This window comes from Phyllopteryx taeniolatus, chromosome 11 (assembly GCF_024500385.1).
Source record: "Phyllopteryx taeniolatus isolate TA_2022b chromosome 11, UOR_Ptae_1.2, whole genome shotgun sequence".
Lineage (NCBI taxonomy): Eukaryota > Metazoa > Chordata > Actinopteri > Syngnathiformes > Syngnathidae > Phyllopteryx > Phyllopteryx taeniolatus.
In genome coordinates this window covers 26,997,740-27,018,834 of record NC_084512.1, presented here as the reverse complement: position 1 = coordinate 27,018,834, position 21,095 = coordinate 26,997,740, and the positions used below count along the sequence as shown (strand labels likewise).

Genomic DNA, 21,095 nt, shown 5'->3' with positions numbered 1-21,095 from the left:
CTGAAGAGCATATATTATTTTGAATCATAAGTCCCGTGTGGAAAATGTTTCACGTGTTACGTTAAATATGCATCCATCCATTTTCTTTACCGCTTCTGGAGCCTATCCCAGCTATCGTTACGTTAAATATTGTGGGAAAAACAGTTGTAGCCTAGTTTGACCACTGGAGAGCGCCATCATGGGGACTGAAATAATAATGCATACAGATGGATGGTAAACAAACATTTTGTCATGTTGATTCATCAAATATGATGATGAAACTATAATTTGATGATTTGCTATGACACAAATTAGCAGCAAACCGAACAGGTGAAGCGCAAGCCGACGTGGCAAAAACAGCAACGCTCTGAAATACAAGTACAGATACTACGTGCAAGAAAATACGCTGGTAAAAGGGGAAGTACTGTGTTACCCCCGCATATTTGTGATTCACTACTTGCGAATTAACCTTGTTGTCACTTAATTATTGTGTGCAACTGCCAAAAAGTGAGTTAAATGCCTTAGTATCGTTTGTGTAAAATGCCAGCGCACGTATTTGTTTGCCCATCTATGCTGTTACGTCAGTTTGTGCTAGCATGCTAGCTAACACCATTGATGATCCTCATGTGAAGGTGGTTAGTTTGTTTTGAAATATTTAACTACTGAATCCTGTTGTTTATGTAACATGGGTTCATGATTGTGTACATTCTAGATGCATGGCCTCGGTGCTTTACGATCCTCTCTCCTTCACCATCGTGTGGCATCTTTTGGGAGGAGGCGTCAGTTATTCGCAGATTTTCACAATTCGCTACAGGGTTTGGGTGGTTCACTGTACCTAAAGAAATCGGCGTAAGTCGTACAGTGACCACAAGAGGGTGGCATTGGCACAACTGACATTCAAAGCGGTTGATAGTGTATATCTGGCCTCTTCACGTCCTGGAGTAACTGCAGACCTGATTCTAATTTGTGTAAGGTAGAACATGCTTTAAGTCGTTAGATCTGACACCGAGGCGGGGAAAACGGGGTGACATTCCCTGCGAGCGTCTGACCCCGGGGGCGGATCTTAGCTGCTACCCTGAGATGCGGAGACAGCTGCAGAGCAAAGCTGCCAAGGGGAGCAGCTATCATCGGTCACCTCAAGCACGGCGTTCATATTAGCCACGCTGTCGGGGGATCCCAGCCCTATATAAAAACACTTTAAAGGCCAATCCGTGCCCCAAAGGAAAATACAGCATAATTTAGTCGTGTTTACATGCGCCGACTCTACGTTGCCTGGGATACTGTATTATGTAATGGATATCGGCATTCGGTATTTCAGAGCAGTAAATGTTGTAAATGTCTAATGACAAGCATGTATCTCTAAATTTTGTTTTTTTTTAAATTCTGTGCAACAATCTAAATGTTTTCTTTGTGTTTTTTATGCAGAAAAAAAATGGAGATGCATGCTTTTTATGTGCTAGTGATGCCTTTTAAACTAAAGGTTTTTCTTTTTTCATTACATGTATGTCAGAATAATATGAGTTTGTTTTTTATGTGAAATACATCTCCATATTTTACGATCCAGCATCAACTCAAAAACATGTTTAGCAGATGAATCTCTACATTTTGACAATGTCCAAACAAAACCTGTATTTAAAATTAATTTATTAACCTATTCTATTTGACAGTGACTATCTAAAAAAAGTGTCCCCCCCCCCCCCATCATATGTATTTTCAAATTATAGTACATGTCTATTTTTATGAGAAAGAAACATGTTTGTAGTATATCGACTGTATTTCCAAATGTTGTCAATATTTAAACAAAAGCATTATTTAATGAGTTAGTTAGTTTGTTTTTGATGACAAGTATCTCCAACTTGATTTTGAATTCAAAAGCATGTATCACCAAACTTTCAAGTTTTATACAAAAAAACAAACAAACAAAACATTTTCGTCGTGGTTTGGGTAGAAAGGGGGGAATAAAACCTCAAAATTTGGAGATAGCTGTACATGCTTTTATTGGAAAGTGATAATATCCAAAACAGAAACATGCTTTGTTTGGGATTTGGTGTGTTTGTATTACCCGTATCTCCAAATTTGATCAGTGGCGTGCCGTGAGATTGTTCTAATGTCAAATCTGGTCTAAAAGTAGTGGTAGGACTACTTTTCTATGAGACAGGGATTGGTGGCACGCTAGAGTGTTTCAGAAAGAGCACAAAATCAGCAAAAAAAGCAAATAACGGCTAGGTTCAGAAACACATTTTTAAAATCTGCAAATAGGTAAATTCGGGAGTAAAAAAAACAAATAGGTGAGGGGAAACTGTATATTTGTGTATAATACAAGCAAGTATGGTCCCCATCTGTACTTGATTCAGTCATTATATTGGTGACACATTTCAGTGAAGCTATGCTGGCTACTCATCCTCCATTTATCCCAAAAGCTTAATGATGACAGCCTTGAATGTCTTCTTGCCCGGAGGAGCTGACGAGATGCCACGTAAGTAAGTAAGTAAGTAAGTAAGTAAACCATCCCGTATCATAAACAGCCGATGGAGAAGTTCCAGTACAGGTGGGCTGCAAATATTTTAGCCAGGTGTTTGCAAGGTATGGCCCTCTGTTGTCTCAAGACCCTGTAAAATGAATTCAGAGATTTATTTCTAAATACATTTCCACGTTTGAAGATAAGCGCTGAAAACGTGCACCGACAGAGAACTACTGATTGTCGTACTCCATTTTGGAGATATGGTGCGAAACTGTTTTTCACCATTTCAGTTTTGCAGATATTTTGGAGCGAAGCTAAAATGGTGCCCACTGACGCACCTGGGCGTCTAAGTCATTAGTAAAAGTAATTCTAAAAGAATTTGAGCGCCATCGTTTGCGTCAGTGGCTAGCCGGCGCAATTCCGAGTTACTTATTCTTATTAGGCTCAAGCTAGCTGGTGCCTAGCGCGGCTTTAAGCGGGTACATTTTCACGACTCAAACATGTCGGGATGTGTAGGCTTAAAGAAAGATGCTAAACGAAGTAGCATGCATTTTTGTGTGGTTTCGCGCTACAAATGACGTTGCCCATCTGTTCATTTTTAAAAAAATCAAATTTGACCCTTAAGCACAATAGCACCCTGCTTCATACATTATGCTCGTACGTATTTTACGTTGTTAACTTATGTAAACTATCGTGCTGCTCTCTGCTCCCTTAATTGCGCCCTGTTGAATAAATCTGACTAAATTTGCCAACTCCTGGTTTCAGCGGCAAAAGGGTGCTATTTATTATAACCATTTTAGTTTTTTTAAATCCTTGTTATGTTCTGTGTTTTGCTATTTAGATGTTCCTGAGCGCTCAATTATTTTATTGTATTTTTTTTTTTCTTGATCCCCAAGAGAAGCTGGTGCAGCAGTGGAGTTGGTGGGGGGTTATTTTTAGAGGGGCTATCAGCAGCTCAGCGGCATACTATACTGAGTGACAGGACAAGTGTTGCGCTAGAGCCGTCCCTCGCTCATTTGGGGGAAGGCATTCCTCGGTGTAAGCGGACCCCCCCCCCCCCTCCCATCGTACTCTTAGCCAGGGTGGTCGGGGCGGGGTGCACCCCAGAGTGCGTGCGTGTGTGTGTGTGTTCAGGTATGAGCATCAGCGTCGGGGCTGGGCTTAGAAACACGTCAGAGCTCGGACAACGTGGCAGGCAAAGCGTAGGTTGGAGCGTTTGAAGGGGGCCCTTACTGCTCACCATGGGGCCAAGGCGTTGAGGGCCCCCACCCAGGCAAGAAAAAAAAAAAACAACAATAAAGAACGGAACCAGGAAAAAGAAGACAAGTTAAAAGACAAAAAAAAAAAAAACAAGTTTAGAAAAGAGAGCATCAGAATGGTTACGCAGGAAGTTTTGATTACGTTGTCCGGTGGAGCGCCGTGGGGCTTCCGTCTGCAGGGTGGCGTGGAACACCAGAAGCCATTACAGGTGGCCAAGGTAAGATGGGTCACTCAGTGGCTTGTTGATATTTTACGAGTGAAACTTGGAAACCTATGTCAAAAAAATTTTCTAATTTTGCCTAACCATCCCAGACTCATTTGGGGCCTGTTTCGAGCTACGCATCTATGCTAAACAATGATTTATCGACCACTAAAGCTCAAATTCCAATGCAAACACAGAGTACAACGTCCTCTAAAGCCCTTCAATCAAACTGCATAAAAAGGTGTGAAAATTTGACCTTGGTGGATGATGTTTACCAATGACTTAGTCCACATTTCATGTGTAAGGTTGCGGTTTGTGATTCAGGTCAACCTCTTACCGACTGTATGGCTTTGTGTGGCCACGCCATTGACGCTGTAATCACTCCACTCAAGTTCAATCCGTCACGCTATTTGAGATTCATATGGAAACACTTGCATCACAGCGGTAAAATTGGGATTAAGATGCCGCGTGGTGTGATGATACCGGGGCGACGCAAGCATTGCGCTCTTCTGCGTTCTTAAATTTGGCATTTGTGGACCTTTTTCAGTTTCATATCTAAATGTATCTAAATTGTATAAAGAAGACACTCAAAGAAAATGTACAAGGCTACCATTTTTGAATCCCTAATGTTTTTGTTTATGAGGACTTCATCCTTGACATCATCTGTCACATGAGCTGAATGACATCTATTCAGGCTTTTATGCCCACAAATGATTCAACAGGAACAAGTGTTGACCGAGCAGGTGTCTATTTTTGGTCTAGAAGCAGCAGGTCATGGGGTTAGACAGGGTGTGTGTTTCATTCAGTTCAGTGCATTTAAAAAAATAATAATAATAATAATAATTTGTACTTGGCATCCTCGGAATGGAGGTGCTTTATGAGGAGGGTAATGTTCGAGAGCTTGGTCTATGAAAAAATTGCAGTGGATGAAGACATACACTACTCACAAATTGTTAGGGATATTGCGCTTTCAGGTGACATTTCAGGATGAACCTAAAACGCGCAATAATATTTACAGGTGAACTTAATTTGAACTCCTGTAATATTTTGAATGCACATCCATGAATCGACCAATAAATATCTGGGTTCAAGGATACATTGGGAAGGTTGGGGTCAGGAAAGGGCAGCCATCCATAAAACCAATGCCAAAACCGACAAGGAAATGAGCTTTGAAATCATAGAAGGCTCATCCCGAACGGCAACCCCGAATAAGGAACAGTTGGGAAGAAGAAGTCGAAGAAGAATTAGAATTGGTATTTAAACGGTCCCCTTCAACATACTGTTTACATTTTCACATAATGAGACCAAGATGACAGCTAACAATTGATCAACAATGTGCTTCTAAAAAGAAGTTCTCACAGGGGAAGTGGCCACTTTGCTTGCAGTGTCACATAGTGTCATCAGCAGGTTACAAAAGAGATTACAGAAAGACTGGAAGAGTCACAGAAAGGCATTCAAGTGGACATCCTTGGAAATGTTCATGGGGGATGTTGCCATTCAGCTCCTTGGTAGAGAGGAAAGTACAGTGGTGTCTTGAGTTACGAGTGACCCAACTTGGAGTTTTCCAAGATACCAGCTGTCATTCGGACGATTTGTTTGCTTTGACTTGAGATACAAGCGCAGTACGTCGGCTCAACTCAATTTCAGTCGCTTCACATTAAGCAGCTGTTTGGAAAATAGTGATCAATTCATCAAAAAAAAAAGAAGAGAAGTCAGCTTCGCTTAACCAATGGAAAACGCCATTGACATGCTCACGGCTAGCATCGCTAGTCACGGTTTTAGATGCAACTGATATTTGAACACAAACGGTGGAGAAACATTTGTAGACAGATATTCCAACAATATTCACAGGCACATTTTCATTATCCTCTATGAAAAATAAAAAATGTTACAGCATCTTAGTAAGTCACTTACAGTAGTCTTAGAAATACCATTGTTCTTTCTCGCCGTCTGTCGTATTATACTGCTTCCCAATGGCCAAGGTTGGCACACCAGAAGGAGCGGCACAATGAATTGGACTGCAGCATTACATCATCATCCACAAAGTGTTGAATGCTTTACATTCATTTCAATTATGTTACTACTCTGTTTTTAGGAAGTACAATATTATTATTAAAAACATTATTTGGGCAGGGCAGGAATGGATTAATGGCATTTCCATTCATTTCATTAAGGAAAGACAGATATGAGCGTTTTGAGTCACACGCGTGGTCACGGAAGAAATTAAACTCGCATCCCAAGGCCCCACTGTACATTTATATCTGGATGACTTAGCTGTAGTGTTTATACCGAGCGACCGGGACATCAAATCACCTTTACGGCACAGGACAGCTGCTCTTGTTCAGATCTAAAACGGCGTGCTCCTTCACCCCTGAGAGCGAGGAGGCGTGGTCACATCAGACGTCATATACGCCAACAGGTGTACGAGTCGAGCTCTGACAGTTTGGGATTTTGGGAGCGCTAGGTTTGCGCTTGTGGACCGGTGCCTGTGCGCGTTTCTGTGTTTATTGATGAGTGAGCGTGTATTTTTGTACCAGTGGCGTGCTCCCGTGTATGAGTGGTTTTGTGTGTGTGTGTGTGTGTGTGTGTGTGTGTTTGTGGGCATGTAAGGATATCAGAACTGTTACGCTTTGTAACTGCAAGGTGACTGAATGAAACATTGATATTCTGCACCACAAGCAGGCCACTATGAAAAAGGCTTCGCTAAATGAGGATGTGGGATTGCGTTACATTTTAACTAGAATAGCCAAGAAAAAAAAAAAAAAAAACGATTAAGTTGACTCGGGCAATTCTTTTTTTACGCCTAAACGTACAGTCAAGGCAGTAGCTACTGTAAAACGTCTGAGCGCCACTGCACTGACTTGACTGGAATTCATAATCAGAGGTGGGTGGACTCGAATCACATGACTTGACTCGACTTAAGTCACTTGACTCGAGTGAGACTTAAGTCGTCAATGTTACGACTTTTGATTTACTATCTTATGAAAGTCTCAACTTGAACTACATCTGACTTGGCAAGTTATTTTTTCGTGTCGTGCACTTGAACCTAGCAAATCAGCAGTATGCTATGATGCAGAGTGCAGAGGTCACCTCACGAAGCAAGTATCATTGAGGGAGCGCCCAAGATTATAATATTTGGATTCAAGAATGATTTTGTTTTTGAGAAAATCTCAAAAAACTCAAAAGATTAGAGACACAACAACTATGACCTCTAACTTCATCTGTCAGTATAAAACCAACAAAGACAGGTAAGCTCCGTGAACTTCACACTTTAGCTAACCGATAGCTGGTCAACCATTGACTGAGGTTCATGTCAGTTATGTGTTTCGTTGAAAAGACAAATTGATAGGCAATGCAGAGACTGGTTTTAGAACAATTACAAAACAGCAAACTAAAGCAATTACAGGTACTGAGTGCAAAGTGGCTAATGTGAGACTATACATTGCGAGGGTTAGGGTTTTTGCCACAGTAACTTGGGTTCAGACTTACCCATGACTTGCACATATGTGATTTAGACTCAGCTCTCTTCATAATGGGACTCACTGACTTGGTTTTCATTGAACCTGCATCACTTTAGGGTAGGCACAACGCCACGGTCCAGACGAACCTCGGGCACAAATAGCAAAGCTCCAAAAGAAGAAAGCTATTGGCTGGCATCTGCCTGTTTGAGAGTGTATGAGTGTTCCACTTGAGCGGCAACATGTGGCATGTGTTCACAGCAAGGCAAAGCTGTCAGGGAATACGCCTACTGCAGACACACGACACAAACACTGCCGTGTATGCTTTACATTTGAAATCTGCCGACAAGCCATATCAGCCTGACCTTTGAAGCGAGTAAAACATGAATCGGCTTGTTACAATGGCACCTGTCAGTGGGTAGGTTTTATTAGACTGGAAGTGAACGCTGTCCTTCAAGTCATTCATTCCATTTAGTACAAGGGCTCACCGACAGGGGCCCTGCTGTACTGTAGATTTGTTTCGCGGAACGCATCTAATTGTGTGTCGCGGATGCCGGAAATGATGAGAAAGCACTACATAAAGCCCCCAAAACTCACTTTAACACAGTTCCTTGGCAACCGGATGGCGCCGAAGCAATACTTATACACACTGTAAAACACATGCACAAAGGATGTGCCTCTGTCCTGATGAGTGAATGCATTTCTTCCTATCTGTGCTGATGCAGGTGCGCAAACGCAGCAAGGCGTGCAGAGCCGGACTGAGGGAGGCGGACGAGCTGGTGTCCATCAACAACCAGCCATGTGAAGCATTATCCCATGCCCAGGCTATGAACCTCATAGACGCCTCCCCAGGAATACTACACATCCGTGTCAAAAGGTAAGAACAGAAGTGGGAGTTAGCATATACCTGCAAGCCATAAGTAAGTCTCAGGTTTTACCTTCCAATTTTCAAGCAAGTGCCAAGTCTCTGGGGCAAAAATCCAGCAAGTCGGTTCCCCACGAAATTTCAAGCAAGTCGAGAAAAGTCATTACTTGGGTTAAGCAAGTCATGAGTCAAGTCATATAATCTTGCTGGGTCACAACATATTTTTGCACATTAGCCACTTTGCAGTCAATATCTGCGCTTGCGTTGGTTAGCTGTACAAACACATTCACAATCACAGTTTTTTTAATAGTTCCAAAACCCAAATCTCTGTATTGTCTATTACTTTATTGTCTTGTCAATTAAACACAAAATCAACATGAAGCTTAGTTAGCTCTCTGGCCAGTTAGCTAAACTGTAAAATTAACATAGTTTACCTGTCTTTGTGGTTTTATAGTGTTATATAGGTGTTCTGTCTCTTAATTTTTAAATTCAAACCTTGCATGTTGCCATTCTATTTTTTCTAATCTTAACAAAAACTTGATCTTTGCATCTCAATGTAATCATTTTCGGAGTTCCCTCCGTGATACTTGCTTCTTGAGGTGGCCTCTGGATCCTGCATCATACTGTAGCATATATGTGGCTTGCCAGGTTCGCTCGCACTGCACCCAAAAAACAAAACAAAACACTTTTTTTTCAAAAACAAAACAAATGAAACACTATCTTGAAAATGTAGAGTTTCAAAAGTAAACAGGCAAGACTTGTAGTTTGAGTCTATGTCAAGTCGAATCTCATGAATACCAAGTCAGCCAAATGGGGTCTTTATAAATCTCAGCCAAGCAAATGCGAAGCATTTAAGTCTGAATTGAGTCATGTGCCTCAAGCCCCCCACCACTTGTAAGATGTACCCTCAATTCTGGTGTTCCAAGCATTTACAGAAGTCTAAACCTTCCTACTTGCAGAGTACCTGCTGGGTTTCAGTCTGTGGTGCTTGTGACCCGCGCCCCTTCTCCTCGCATCGACAAGGAATACCGTGCTTCCCTGCAGACTCTGTCACCCACCGACGTCCACCAAGCGCCCGTCCGCGAGGTCCACCGCAGCCGATCTTCTCTGACCAGTGGCCTGACTTCTCCGCCCGGTAGCGAGGCCTACTATGGCGAAACCGATAGCGACGCAGAGGTGGCGGGTTACGAGAGGCAGCGGCGTCAGAAACGACGTAGCCCCAACTCCAACCCAGCGAAACAGACGGGATGGACCTCCCCTGGGGGAGGGGAGACGTCGGAGATGAGTGGCTATGACAGCGCCCCAGATGCAAACGCTTATCTAAATTCGTCAGAAGGATTTGGCGGAGGTGGAAACAGGGGGTTGCCAGGGGTGGCACGAAGAGAAGTGATTTACCAGCCCGCTGCTCCAGGAATGTGGTCCTCCCAGACATCAACTGAGACATCTTCCATCATCTCGTCAGCAGATGACCAGGGGCCGCGGGATGGAGAGCGGGAGGAGGACTTTCTGGAGCTTGCTAACATCCCACTAGTATCCCCCGAGAGGGCAAAGGAGGCATTGATGCTGGGCTCTCGGAGCCAGCTTGTGCCCATGGTGGGCCCTGTGAATAACCCAATTGATGAGGAACTGACAACAACCTACATGGAAAAGGCCAAGCAAGCCAGTAAGTACAGCTGTCTATAAACATCCTCATTGATATACTGCTGAACACAGCATAGCTGGTAGAGTTTCCATTTTTTAATCACCAATTTTATGCGCAAAATTCAGTGATCAGAGACATCACCCTCGTATACGGTATCAAGTAAAGAACATATGAATATAAAATAATGCTCCTGTTTTCCCTTCTGAAGTGCATCGTTGGGACATGTTTCATGTCTCATTTCTTTTGAGTTCTGTTTCCAGTCACCTAAGGCAACTTTGCAACTTTCTACCAGCTTGCACATACATTAAATATCTCACAGGTTTATCCTTCGCTCCAGCTAATGTGAGAAGCTGAGGGCTTGCCTGGAATTTTTCCAGAAGTGCTGCTGTGGCACATGAGGTGATTGATTGATTGGCTGTTAAGGCCTGGGTTTGTATGAAGACCTCGGAGAGAAATCCGAGATATCTGACCTTACTGCTGTATACATGCTATTGACTCATCTTCTTGACATCAAATTGTAAACAGTAGTATGTGTCCAGTTTATATTTAGACAAGATTCATGTTTGATTAATGTTTATTTTGTGCAGTCGAACACAATGATGCCTCCTAATAGCTGCGGCTTATACACTCTGCAGAGCTTAACCGAGGAGACACGTCACAGGACAAGCATGTAAAGGAAGCCAGAAGCAAGTGTAGAACAATTGCATCCCTGCTGACAGACGCTCCCAATCCTCACTCTAAAGGGGTGCTGATGTTCAAGAAAAGGCGCCAGCGCTCCAAGAAATATACCCTCACAAGCTTTGGCAGTGTGGATGAGGATCAGTGCCCGGACTCTCAAGAGGAAGATGGAGTGTTACTTGGCAGTGAGTCAGAATTTGAGGAAGAGGGATTTTCGTCCGCTCCTGACCCAACTTGGGATAGTGACTACTTGAATATGCTAGAGAAGAGGGCGACTGCGGGTGTCGAGGGCCGTGGGGATGGGGAGGAGGATGCTCCAAGTCCGGGCTTGAATGCTACCACGGGGAAGGGTGCCCAGTTGTTTGAACAGCAGAGGAAAAGGGCTGCTGAGCATGCCAAGAAGGTGGAGGCAACACACTCTCAGGTGGCCCAGCAAGCTATGAATGAGCAAGCCCAGATGTTTTACCCAGACATTCAAGGGAATACAGCCATACAGCAAGATGTGTACCAAGCCCAAGCAACCTTTAGCATATCTAATGGAGATCCATCCCAAGCCACAGGCGGACCTACTACCATGGGGATGCAAGGGCGACCCTGGTCGGCCATTTCCTCTGTGGATATGATCGTTGGCAGTCCACCACCAGTAGAGACACCCATACCAGAAGCACCTGCCAGTAATGTTCTCAATAGAACTGCCCGTCCTTTTACACCTGGCTTCATAACTATTCGGGCTGCAACTGCTCCGGTAGCATTCAAACCATCTGCCACAAAGACAAACCAGCGACCTACCTCAGCAGCTGCTGTGCCACCGCCATTTTCCACTGTCCAAGACCAGGCTATTAACGCAACATCAGTAATGTTACAGCTGTCCCCCGGTCCTCCTGTCTCTTCTAAACCTGCTGGTCCTGTAACCCGCACAGTGGAGGCTTCTGTCACTCTAAACCCTTCGACCAGTCCCTCTTTTGTAGAGACAACACACACAGCTCAACAGATGAGTGCTGCTTATCCTGTTCCATATGTAAATGTGCCTCCAATGGCCCCACCTCCACCCCAAGCTCCAACACAACCCATGTTTTCTGCTCCACCACAGCCCATGGTTTCAGCTCCACCAGAGCATATGGTACCAGCTCTACCACAGCCCGTGGTGTCAGCTACACCACAGTACATGGTTTCAGGTCCTATTCTTTCTACATCTCAAATTCCCAGTACAATTCATAGAGTCGCAATGGTTCCTCCAGTTGTGCCAGTCGCTCCTCAATGCACTACTCAAATTCCCATGACACCTGTAGCACTGGTGTCCCTGGTCTCAGAGCCAGAAGCGATAGCTCCAACCCCTGTTCTTGGTCCAGGAGGTCGTACAGGAATCTTACTAGAGGCTCGTCGCCGTGGTGGAAAGCCCAAACCTATGTTCAATGTACCGGAAGTCAAGAAGAATTCCCCGAACCCTGAGCTGTTGTCCATGGTGCAGAATTTTGATGAAAGGGCCACACATCCCAAGTATGGCCGACCGTTCTCTGAAGATATTTATGATGGTGCACAGGAAGGAAGCAGTGCAGCAGTCAACATAGGGAAGATGCCACCCCCGGTAGCACCCAAGCCTCAGGTTCTGCAGGAGGCCCCAGAGATCATTCAAGCAGGAGGCAAGGGGGCTCAGCTCTTTACCCGCAGACAGAACCGCATGGGTATGTATGTAGTGGATACCCCTCCACAGTCCCATCACCAACAGGAAGTGTTCTTGCATGGTGCTGCACAACCTCCTGACCCCCCCTCTCAATGGAAATACTCCTCCAATGTGCGTGCCCCTCCTCCCATTGGGTATAACCCACTCCTGGCCCCCTCTATCCCCACAGGGCCTCGGAGGAACATGGGCAAGCCAAGCAGCAGGGGTAAAGGTGGCTCTCAGCGAGAGGGCATCCAAGCTCTGGATTTCATGAGAAGACAGCCCTACCAGCTAAGCTCTGCCATGTTCAACTACAGTGGAAGTGCTGCAAATATCTCAGCCAGTCCCTCTCACCAGGACCAGAGGCAGGGCCACGATACAGCAATGGTGGGCAGCTCATTAACTTCACCGAAGCAGATACCCGTAAAAATAGTTCGCGCCTATGAGATCAAGAGATTCTCAACACCAACACCTATGTCCGCTCCCACTCTAGTCCCCAAAGTCCTCGCACCTCGCTCAGCCACCACCCTTGGAGAGCGTATAAATCACTCTGACATGACCACTCCACCTCCTGGTCCAACTGCTCCGACCCCAGACACCAACTTGGCACGAGCCCCATTCAGAGAGACAGCTTTACTTTCCTCACAAATAGCTGGATTGCCCACCCTTCCAATATTATCTGCCATGCCTCCTCCAAATCCTGTGCCTGGTGTAGCAACACATTACAGTCCGGTGTCCTACACCACCGGCCTCCAGGGAGCCAAGCAGTTCCAGAGTGCTCCTGAGCTCAGTATTCTCTCGTCGTTGCCCCCTCTCAAAGCCAACCCGATCCAGGCACCCAAACCGCGTTTTGTTGCCACCAAGGGGGGTGTTCAACCTCGTGTGTGGAGACCTGGGGCAATTTAAACAACTGGAAACCAACTACTACCACACCTGGAGACTATCATGTACGATTCATATAGCCAACAGTGTAATTACCTTTGCTGCTAGTGTTAGTTTGCTTGTTTTTCCACATACTTAGCCAAAAAAATACAAGGTACTGTATACTCTAACACAGATGTGGTCGCGGTTTTGGAAAGGGATGTCTATCCCTCCCAACATAAACAAGCAACCCTAAACACAATATAATATTAAGATATTTGGTTCAAGCTTCTAGACGTAGACTTGTTCATCATTTTGACATTGCTGCTTACTCACCTGCATCTTTAGATTAGTACTGTACTATTAAGACACGGTATGCTGTAACGCAAACCATAGGCAAACACATTCATTCTAATTTGAAACGCACAAATGATGGTCAATGTAAATTTAAATTCGTAAACCTACGACAAAATAATGTTCGATCACGATGGCTTACTGTTGTGGCACTCTGCTATTAATTCCCCTCCTAGTCCTAGTAAACAATGTGCGCCCACGTTACATTGCAGAATAGTAGTCATGTACAGCTTCCTAATACAAAAATGGCACTGCAGATAAGAGTGGTCTTTACAGATTTGTGTAACTCATACATTTTATTTTATTAAATAAATAACACAGATGAACGAGTGTGTATTTTGTTGGTTTTATATGAAGTTGTGCAAGGGAAGGTTGATTTACTGTGAGCCTTAATAAAAGGGTTTTATGATACGAGAGAGGCTGTGGAGAGGTGGAATTGATCACTAGGATAATAATAGGACAGACAACTGAATGTGGTCAGTGATCAACATTGCCCATGAAGGATTATGATCATATTTTTGTTTGTATACAAGAGGATAAATTCAATTGTTTAAGTCATGAAAACACTGCCTGAAGACATTCATGGAAGATGTGACTAGAGATTAGATGGTAAAGATGACAAAAGGTTGATGCACTGAGGTGTGTGGGTTTCTTTCTCAAATACTGATATTGCTTGCAATTTAAAAAAAAAAAAAATTGAGATTTTAGATGAGAAGTTCTACTTTGGTTCATTTCTACTGTATGGATGTCAAGGCTTTCAAAAAGACCTTTATGGTTATAAGCTGTAAAGTATGATAACATTTTTCTGGGTACTGAGGACATGTGTGAAGATGTTAATATTTACAACAAAATGAGACATTATTATCCATCCATCCATCCATTTTCTGAGCCGCTTCTCCTCACTAGGGTCGCGGGCGCGCTGGAGCCAATCCCAGCTATCATCGGGCAGGAGGTGGGGTACACCCTGAACTGGTTGCCAGTCAATCTCAGGGCACATGTTGTAAACAAACAACCTTTCACACTCACATTCACACCTATGGGCAATTTAGAGTCTTCAATTAACCTCGCATGCATGTTTTTGGGATGTGGGAGGAAACCGGAGTGCCCGGAGAAAAGCCACGCAGGCACGGGGAGAACATGCAAACTCCACACAGGTGGGATTGAACCCCGAGACATTTTTAGATGAATAAAATTTGATCTGAAATGCACTCCACTTGTCTCACGTGTCTGGTTTTATACTGCCCCCTGTTGTTCATTATGCAACCATACTACTGTACTGTATTATAGTCTAATCAAACTCAAGCAATTGAACTTTATTTTTAAGTGCTTTTCATACGGGGAAAAAAAAAAATGCAGCTCAAAGCACTTCACATGAATTAAAAATATATACAAATAAATCAAACCCAACTGCCGCTTGTCCAGGACACAGTAACACACACACACAGGTCAAAAAATAATACCGTAATGACCAAATAACCTGAGGCTGAGTGCAAATCATCCAGGTGTGGTAATATACTGTACAGTGTAGTATACACACTCATACCCTAGGCGCCCCTGCAATACACTTTATACACTATACAGATTGATTACAAAATAGAAGAGGATAAATAACAGGAGGAACAAATGCATGCGAGCAATCTGGAAACAATACTGGTTATACTTATAATACAATAGCTAACTTTTCTGATTCAAACGTGCATGAAATTTGATCTATATTCTTACAGTTTGGCTGAAAAAGATTGTTTTTCGGGCACTGGGTGGCGCTGGAGTATTGCAGTGTGTCTTCTGGGGCACATTTGGATGGATATCTCCATTCTCAAGGTTCGTAGACAAAGCATTAAAATCACACAGTCTGATCTTTAATCTGATATTCAAATAGCTTATTTATTGCGTCTAGACATACATTTAATATGAGTAAAATGTCACATCTCCTATGTGATTCCCTGACTATGAAGAGTTGATTGCATTTTATAGGGCTGTCAATCGATTATAATATTTTCAAAATCTGATGAATCACACTTTTGAATTTGGATGAATCGCGATTAATCACAGGGGCCAAATATAGTGCCATATTTTAACTAATTAACTAATAATCGATTAATAAACAACTAATCGATTCGCAAATTAACCGACAACTACAACCCCAATTCAAATGATGTTGGGACGGTGTGTTATACATAAATAAAAACAGAATTCAATGATTTGGAAATCATGTTCAACCTATATTTCATTGAATACACTACAAAGACAAGATATTTAATGTTAGAATTTTATGGTTGCAACACGTTCCAAAAAAAGCTGGGAGAGGCTGCAAAAAAAGGCTGAGAAAGTTGAGGAATGCTCATCAAACACCTGTTTGGAACATCCCACAGGTGAACAGGCTCATTGGGAACAGGTGGGTGCCATGATTGGCTACAAAAGGAGCTTCCCTGAATTGCTCAGTCATTCACAAGCAAAGATGGGGCGAGGTTCACCTCGCTGTGAACAAGTGCGTGAGAAAATAGTCAAACACTTCAAGGACAATGTTCCTCAACGTACAATTGCAAGGAATTTAGGGATTTCATCATCTCCGGTCCATAATATCATCAAAAGGTTCAGAGAATCTGGAGAAATCACTGCATGTAAGCGGCGAGGCCGAAAACCCACATTGAATGCCCGTGACCTTCGATCCCTCAGGCGGCACTGCATCAAAACCCGACATCAATGTGTAAAGGATATCACCACGTGGGCTCAGGAACACTCCAGGAAACCAGTGTCAGTAAATACAGTTCGGTGCTACATCCGTAAGTGCAACTTGAAGCTCGACTATGCAAAGCAAAAGCCATTTAAAATGTAATTAAAGGGGAGAAAACGGCTAAATAAATGCTCAATGGGCTGGATTAAGGAACAGAGCAGGCCATACTTTGCCCACCCTTAGTCCATGGTCATGTCAGGTGTAATGTGTCTGACCCTCAATTTGTAACACAAAGAGCCCGAGAGAGACTTACACACACATATGCTTAACCTCGGACCTGCACTGTGTACATGTGCGCATTTACACTCGCCTTCACCTTGCCCTCCGACTGTGTGTAACCTAAACACACCCTGTAGTCTCTTGAGGTTATCTTGTAACTGATGTGGCTTCTCCGCGTTCCTGCTGCTAAATATATGCTCCACAAGCATCTGGGAGAATCATTTTGTTCCCTTAATATCCCCATCAGCACTTTAAGCTGGCCAAAGGACTGACCCCCCCCCCCCCTCCCCCCCACCCAAAAAAAATCCCACCCGCCCCTCCATGCCTTAGCAGCTCCTGCATCCCTATTCATACTCCTCAAAATCCACCTCCACCACACCGCTGCCACCCGCAGCCCCAGCCGGGAAGAGACGACCTGCCATCTGAGTTTAGGTTGGGTGTCGCACTGACCCCCGAACCGGTCGTACGCTTTTGGGGGATCTGTCAACTAGGGATCTTGGATCTCTTACTTCTCAGCCCTACGCAGGATTATTAAAAACAAACAAACAAACAAAAACCACAGGTGAGTATTAATCGTCTGACAGCTTTAAATAACATTCGCAAAACCAATAGTGGAGGTAAACATGCGGCATGTTCCAAATGATCCTTTAGGGAGGAAATAAGTGACAATCATTCTGAATGCTGTTTTACTTTGAATGAGAACGCTTTTGAATTATTTGAATTCGATGCCACTTGGATGATCTGCTTGCATCTTCAAATGACCAAAGGAATGGGCCAATGTGCTGACCCTCCCACTCTGGGCACTGCATAGATTTAATATGCCGTCACCAAATCCTGAAAAGGGGGGGGCGTTAAACCTGAGAGGCTGATCCTAATCATCTTTGGGGATTTAAAACTGTACCCATGACTTTATTGGACCAAAATCTAATTTTACTAACATTTGTGTTCTGTAAGAGATATATTTCAAAAAGAGGACTACATTCCAGGAATGTTTTTTTTTTTTTTTTTTTTTGTGTGTGTGTGTGTGTGTGTGTGTGCGTGCTGATGGGTTCTATCGGACCCGTTTGATCGTCAAATGACGCCTTTACTCTTCGCTCAATGTCTTGGCTAGGGATGGATATATTAAAAATAGCATCGTGGGTTGTGTTACAGCCACTCAATGTGATGTTTTTCCTTTTAACAAGAGAGGGGGGTTCAACATGTTAAGAACTGGAAGTGCTTAAGGCCATCTCACAAGAAAGAAAACAACAGAGCAAAACAAAAACAAAATGAAACATAAAAGTACGAGGATCCCTAAATTGTGAACCAAATGCAAAATAAAAATGAACCTTCACAATCAGTTCCATGATGCTGATTGACTTCCAAGTTGTTCTACTTTCCAAAACATTTTTATTATTATTATTATTATTATTATTTTTTTTTTTTACAGAAAATGTCGCTACTATAAAAACTTTATTAACTGCACTGGCAAGGTTTTAAGTAACATTTAAACATCCGTAATTGTCCTACCAGTGAAAAAATAAGTAAACGACGAACATAAAACTAAAATATGTTTCTCATCGCAGTTAAACACACACAAAAAAAGCCAAAGAAAAAGCAAAACACACTTGGAGTTAATCCTTCAAGTCTCTAAAACAGTGGTTGTTAAGCTTTTAAAAAAGCACCACCTCAAAAAACACTTAGCTCTTTAAATAGCACCACCATGACCAACATTCAAATACAGTAGCGTAGTAGGCCAGAGTGTTCATCAGGCTTTGTTCCTAAAAAGTACTTGAAGATGCTCGAGAAGACGGCGACTGCGGGTGTCGAGGGCCGTGGGGAAAGGGAGGAGGTTGCTCCAAGTCCGGGCTTGAATGCAACCACAGGGAAGGGTGCCCAGTTCTTTGAACAACAGAGGAAAAGGGCTGCTAAGGACAGGTGGCAGACGCTAAATTGCAAAAAAATAAAAATAATAATAATCTAGTTTTTGTCATTGTTTGTGGGCGGAGCAAAGCAGCAAAGTTTCTCAACTCTCTATAAAGCACAAATGTATGGATGTTATAACTTAAGATCAGTAGTGCCGCCCGGAATGTTTGAAAAATTCAGCACCTAAAGCCGGTATCACTTTGCAACATTATATTCTGTGGCCATGTCTATTATGAGTAGACACAGGAAATCAGCCATCTTGGTTTGATCCTGCCATCTTAACTTGATGATTCCCAGAGCTCCTTCAAAGACAAACTTGACCTAGAGACTTTGTTTGCTTCCAGAATTGAACTAGGTATCCTAGACAGTTGGGCGACGCAGAATTGTGAACAAATCTGAGTTTTCATCATTGTATGTGGGTGGAGCATAAGACACCGTAACACCATAAAACAGGAAACTCTGACAGTGCCAGTCCACAGAGTCCGAGGCAGACCAAAGATCTTGTGCGGGATGACGATCCAAACATTAAGAGATTCATAGGTTCCCATACTGGCCTAATAAACATTGCTCACACTTTCTCACCCCCAACAGCCATGCCATCAAGAACACCCACCCCTATAAACAAGAGGAAAAAGCCCACCAAAGTCATAATTGACTTATCAAAACTCTCTCAGGATGGTAAGTCTGACAGTTTGCAGTATCATCGACCAAACTTGACATGAATGCTAGGACGTAGAGTTGGTGCTTTAATGTGAGGATTGCGCTTACCTAGAGTACGAGCCCGTGGTGAAGATATCCGAGTTCGACTTGGGACGAAAGATCGGGACGCCAAAGGACATCATGCTGGAGGAGTTGTCGCTGCTCAAGAACAAAGGATCCAAGATGTTCAAGATGAGGCAGCAGCGGGTGGAGAAGTTCATCTACGAGAACAACCCCGACATCTTCATTGGCGACTCCATGGTAGCATAGAGCAAATGGTCCAACTCAAATACGGTTTATAAGAAAATAAATAATGGTGGCTACATTGCCTTTGCTTCCTTTTAGGACGAGCTGCAGAAGTTTGTCCCAACAGTGGGCGGTCAGATGGGCAGCCACACAATACATCTAGGCGGATATCTCCTCAGCAAGGATGCCAGTCAGCTGCATTATGGAGGGATGGTGTTTGGAGGAGGGGCCCCCGTGCCTCCCCCAAAACCTGGGAGCAAGGGCGGAGAAGCTGGAGGAGTCGGAGGAAGAGCTGGTGGAGGCCAGCATGGGAAAGATGGACTACATGGAGGATCTGGTGAAGGATCCACATCAAAAGGTTGGTATGAAGGATCGTTGAGCTCTCACAGACACCTTACAAGTTCTACTTTGACGACGGGGCGCTTTTCCAAGTATCTCGAGTCAATGACTACTATCAACAGTGATATTTGCAGGTGTGTTGAGATTAATTGTAGTGTTGCCTAAAGCTTCTAATTATGCCCTTGAATTGGAAGAAAAATAATCAAAAACAATCCCTTTATTGTTAACTGGATGCTGACAGACCTTCGAGTCTGTCTCATTCTCTAGTCGATGACCTTTTTGTTCACAGATGGCGGAAAAGATGACAAGTCTAAGAAGATGCACCTGAAGACCTACATATCACCATGGGAGAAGGCCATGAAGGGCGATGAAAGTTTGCTCGCCACCCTGAAATTGACCATGCTCGGTCCTGCTCATCATATTGAACTGCGCAAGTACAAATGCTTTAACAGGTACTCAACTATATAAAAAATATCTCTGGTGGTTGTGATGTTTGGCTAAAGTGGCTCCTTAATGATTTATTGAGGAAAGACATGGGTATTTGTCTCTAACCTGCTGTTAAAATTTAACTATGCTACTTAGTGGAGTACCTCAGGGTTCTATCCTTTGACCCAACCTGTATTTGATTTTTACATGAATGATCATCTATGACTCATCTAAAATGTAATGATTTTTCACACAGATATCTCACAAAAGACATTTAGCTGCTGTATTTTACACAGAACTACAGCTGGCATCCTGCAATCATACAATTAGATAAATTCAGTCTGGGTTGACCTTTAAAATGAGCTATGCTACTTTGTGGAGCATGTCAGGGTTCTATTCTTTTACCTCATCCATTTATTTTTATTTTTTTACGTAAACAATCCTCTTCATGTGAAACTTTAGCTTCTTTTACACAGAGATGACCACCAAAATTTGTGCATTACAGCCATAAACAGCTCATTTAGCCACCAATGGAATTTAAGCAGAACCCAGCAAAGCTGCATATTGATGGCTTTTACAGGCACGTTGTGTGTGTTTTTAAAAAAAAAAATGATATCGTGAATAAAACTGACACTCGCCTCACATTACCAGGACTGCCATGCCATACGGCGGATTTGAAAAGGCCCTCCAGTTCATGAAATTCCAAATGCCCAACACTGAGAAGACCAAAGTGGTGGCTGAGCCCACGGTAGTGTACGAGCACGACATCAACGTGCGACCTTCCTTCAATCGCACGCCCATCGGCTGGGTGGGCAGCGGCGAGCCCAGCAGCATCCACGTGGAGCTGGACAGCGTGCCCTACGACGGCGAGACCGAGGAGCTGTGAAGAAGCGGCCACTGACGCCCTCTGTGCGCACACAGACAAACAAATAACATGCAAATACATGCTGGCATGCACATTCACGCGAGGTGAGCTTACAACTGCTGCTTGAAATGATGGCCCAGATGTGGTCATGTTCATGCTCTGAAAGGTAAAAGAAGAAAATGTACATGGTCAAGAGAGAATAAACAATGGTGAGGTTTTTAACAACATTTCAAGGGATGGAC

At 43.5% G+C, this 21,095-nt stretch overlaps 2 protein-coding genes across 3 annotated transcripts; both read left to right on the top strand.

Annotated features, from left to right (window-relative positions):
* Positions 1-3,541: 3,541 nt before the first annotated feature.
* On the top strand, positions 3,542-14,628 carry synpo2la (synaptopodin 2-like a). Of its 2 annotated transcripts, XM_061790388.1 has the most exons (5): positions 3,542-3,917; positions 8,086-8,237; positions 9,185-9,888; positions 10,503-13,152; positions 14,327-14,628. In XM_061790388.1, the coding sequence occupies exons 1-4, from the start codon at positions 3,816-3,818 to the stop codon at positions 13,109-13,111; spliced, it is 3,567 nt and encodes a 1,188-aa protein (XP_061646372.1). In that variant the 5' UTR covers positions 3,542-3,815; the 3' UTR covers positions 13,112-13,152; positions 14,327-14,628. The 2 variants fall into 2 exon arrangements, with proteins under 2 accessions (XP_061646372.1, XP_061646371.1); XM_061790387.1 differs by having other exon boundaries at positions 3,543-3,917; positions 10,503-14,628.
* Positions 14,629-16,721: 2,093 nt separating this feature from the next.
* Positions 16,722-21,080, top strand: myoz1a (myozenin 1a). The gene is made up of 6 exons (XM_061790410.1): positions 16,722-16,935; positions 18,870-18,956; positions 19,051-19,238; positions 19,323-19,581; positions 19,852-20,014; positions 20,640-21,080. Exons 2-6 carry the CDS (start codon positions 18,872-18,874, stop codon positions 20,872-20,874), a joined length of 930 nt encoding a protein of 309 aa, XP_061646394.1. The 5' UTR covers positions 16,722-16,935; positions 18,870-18,871; the 3' UTR covers positions 20,875-21,080.
* The last annotated feature ends 15 nt before the right edge of the window (positions 21,081-21,095 follow it).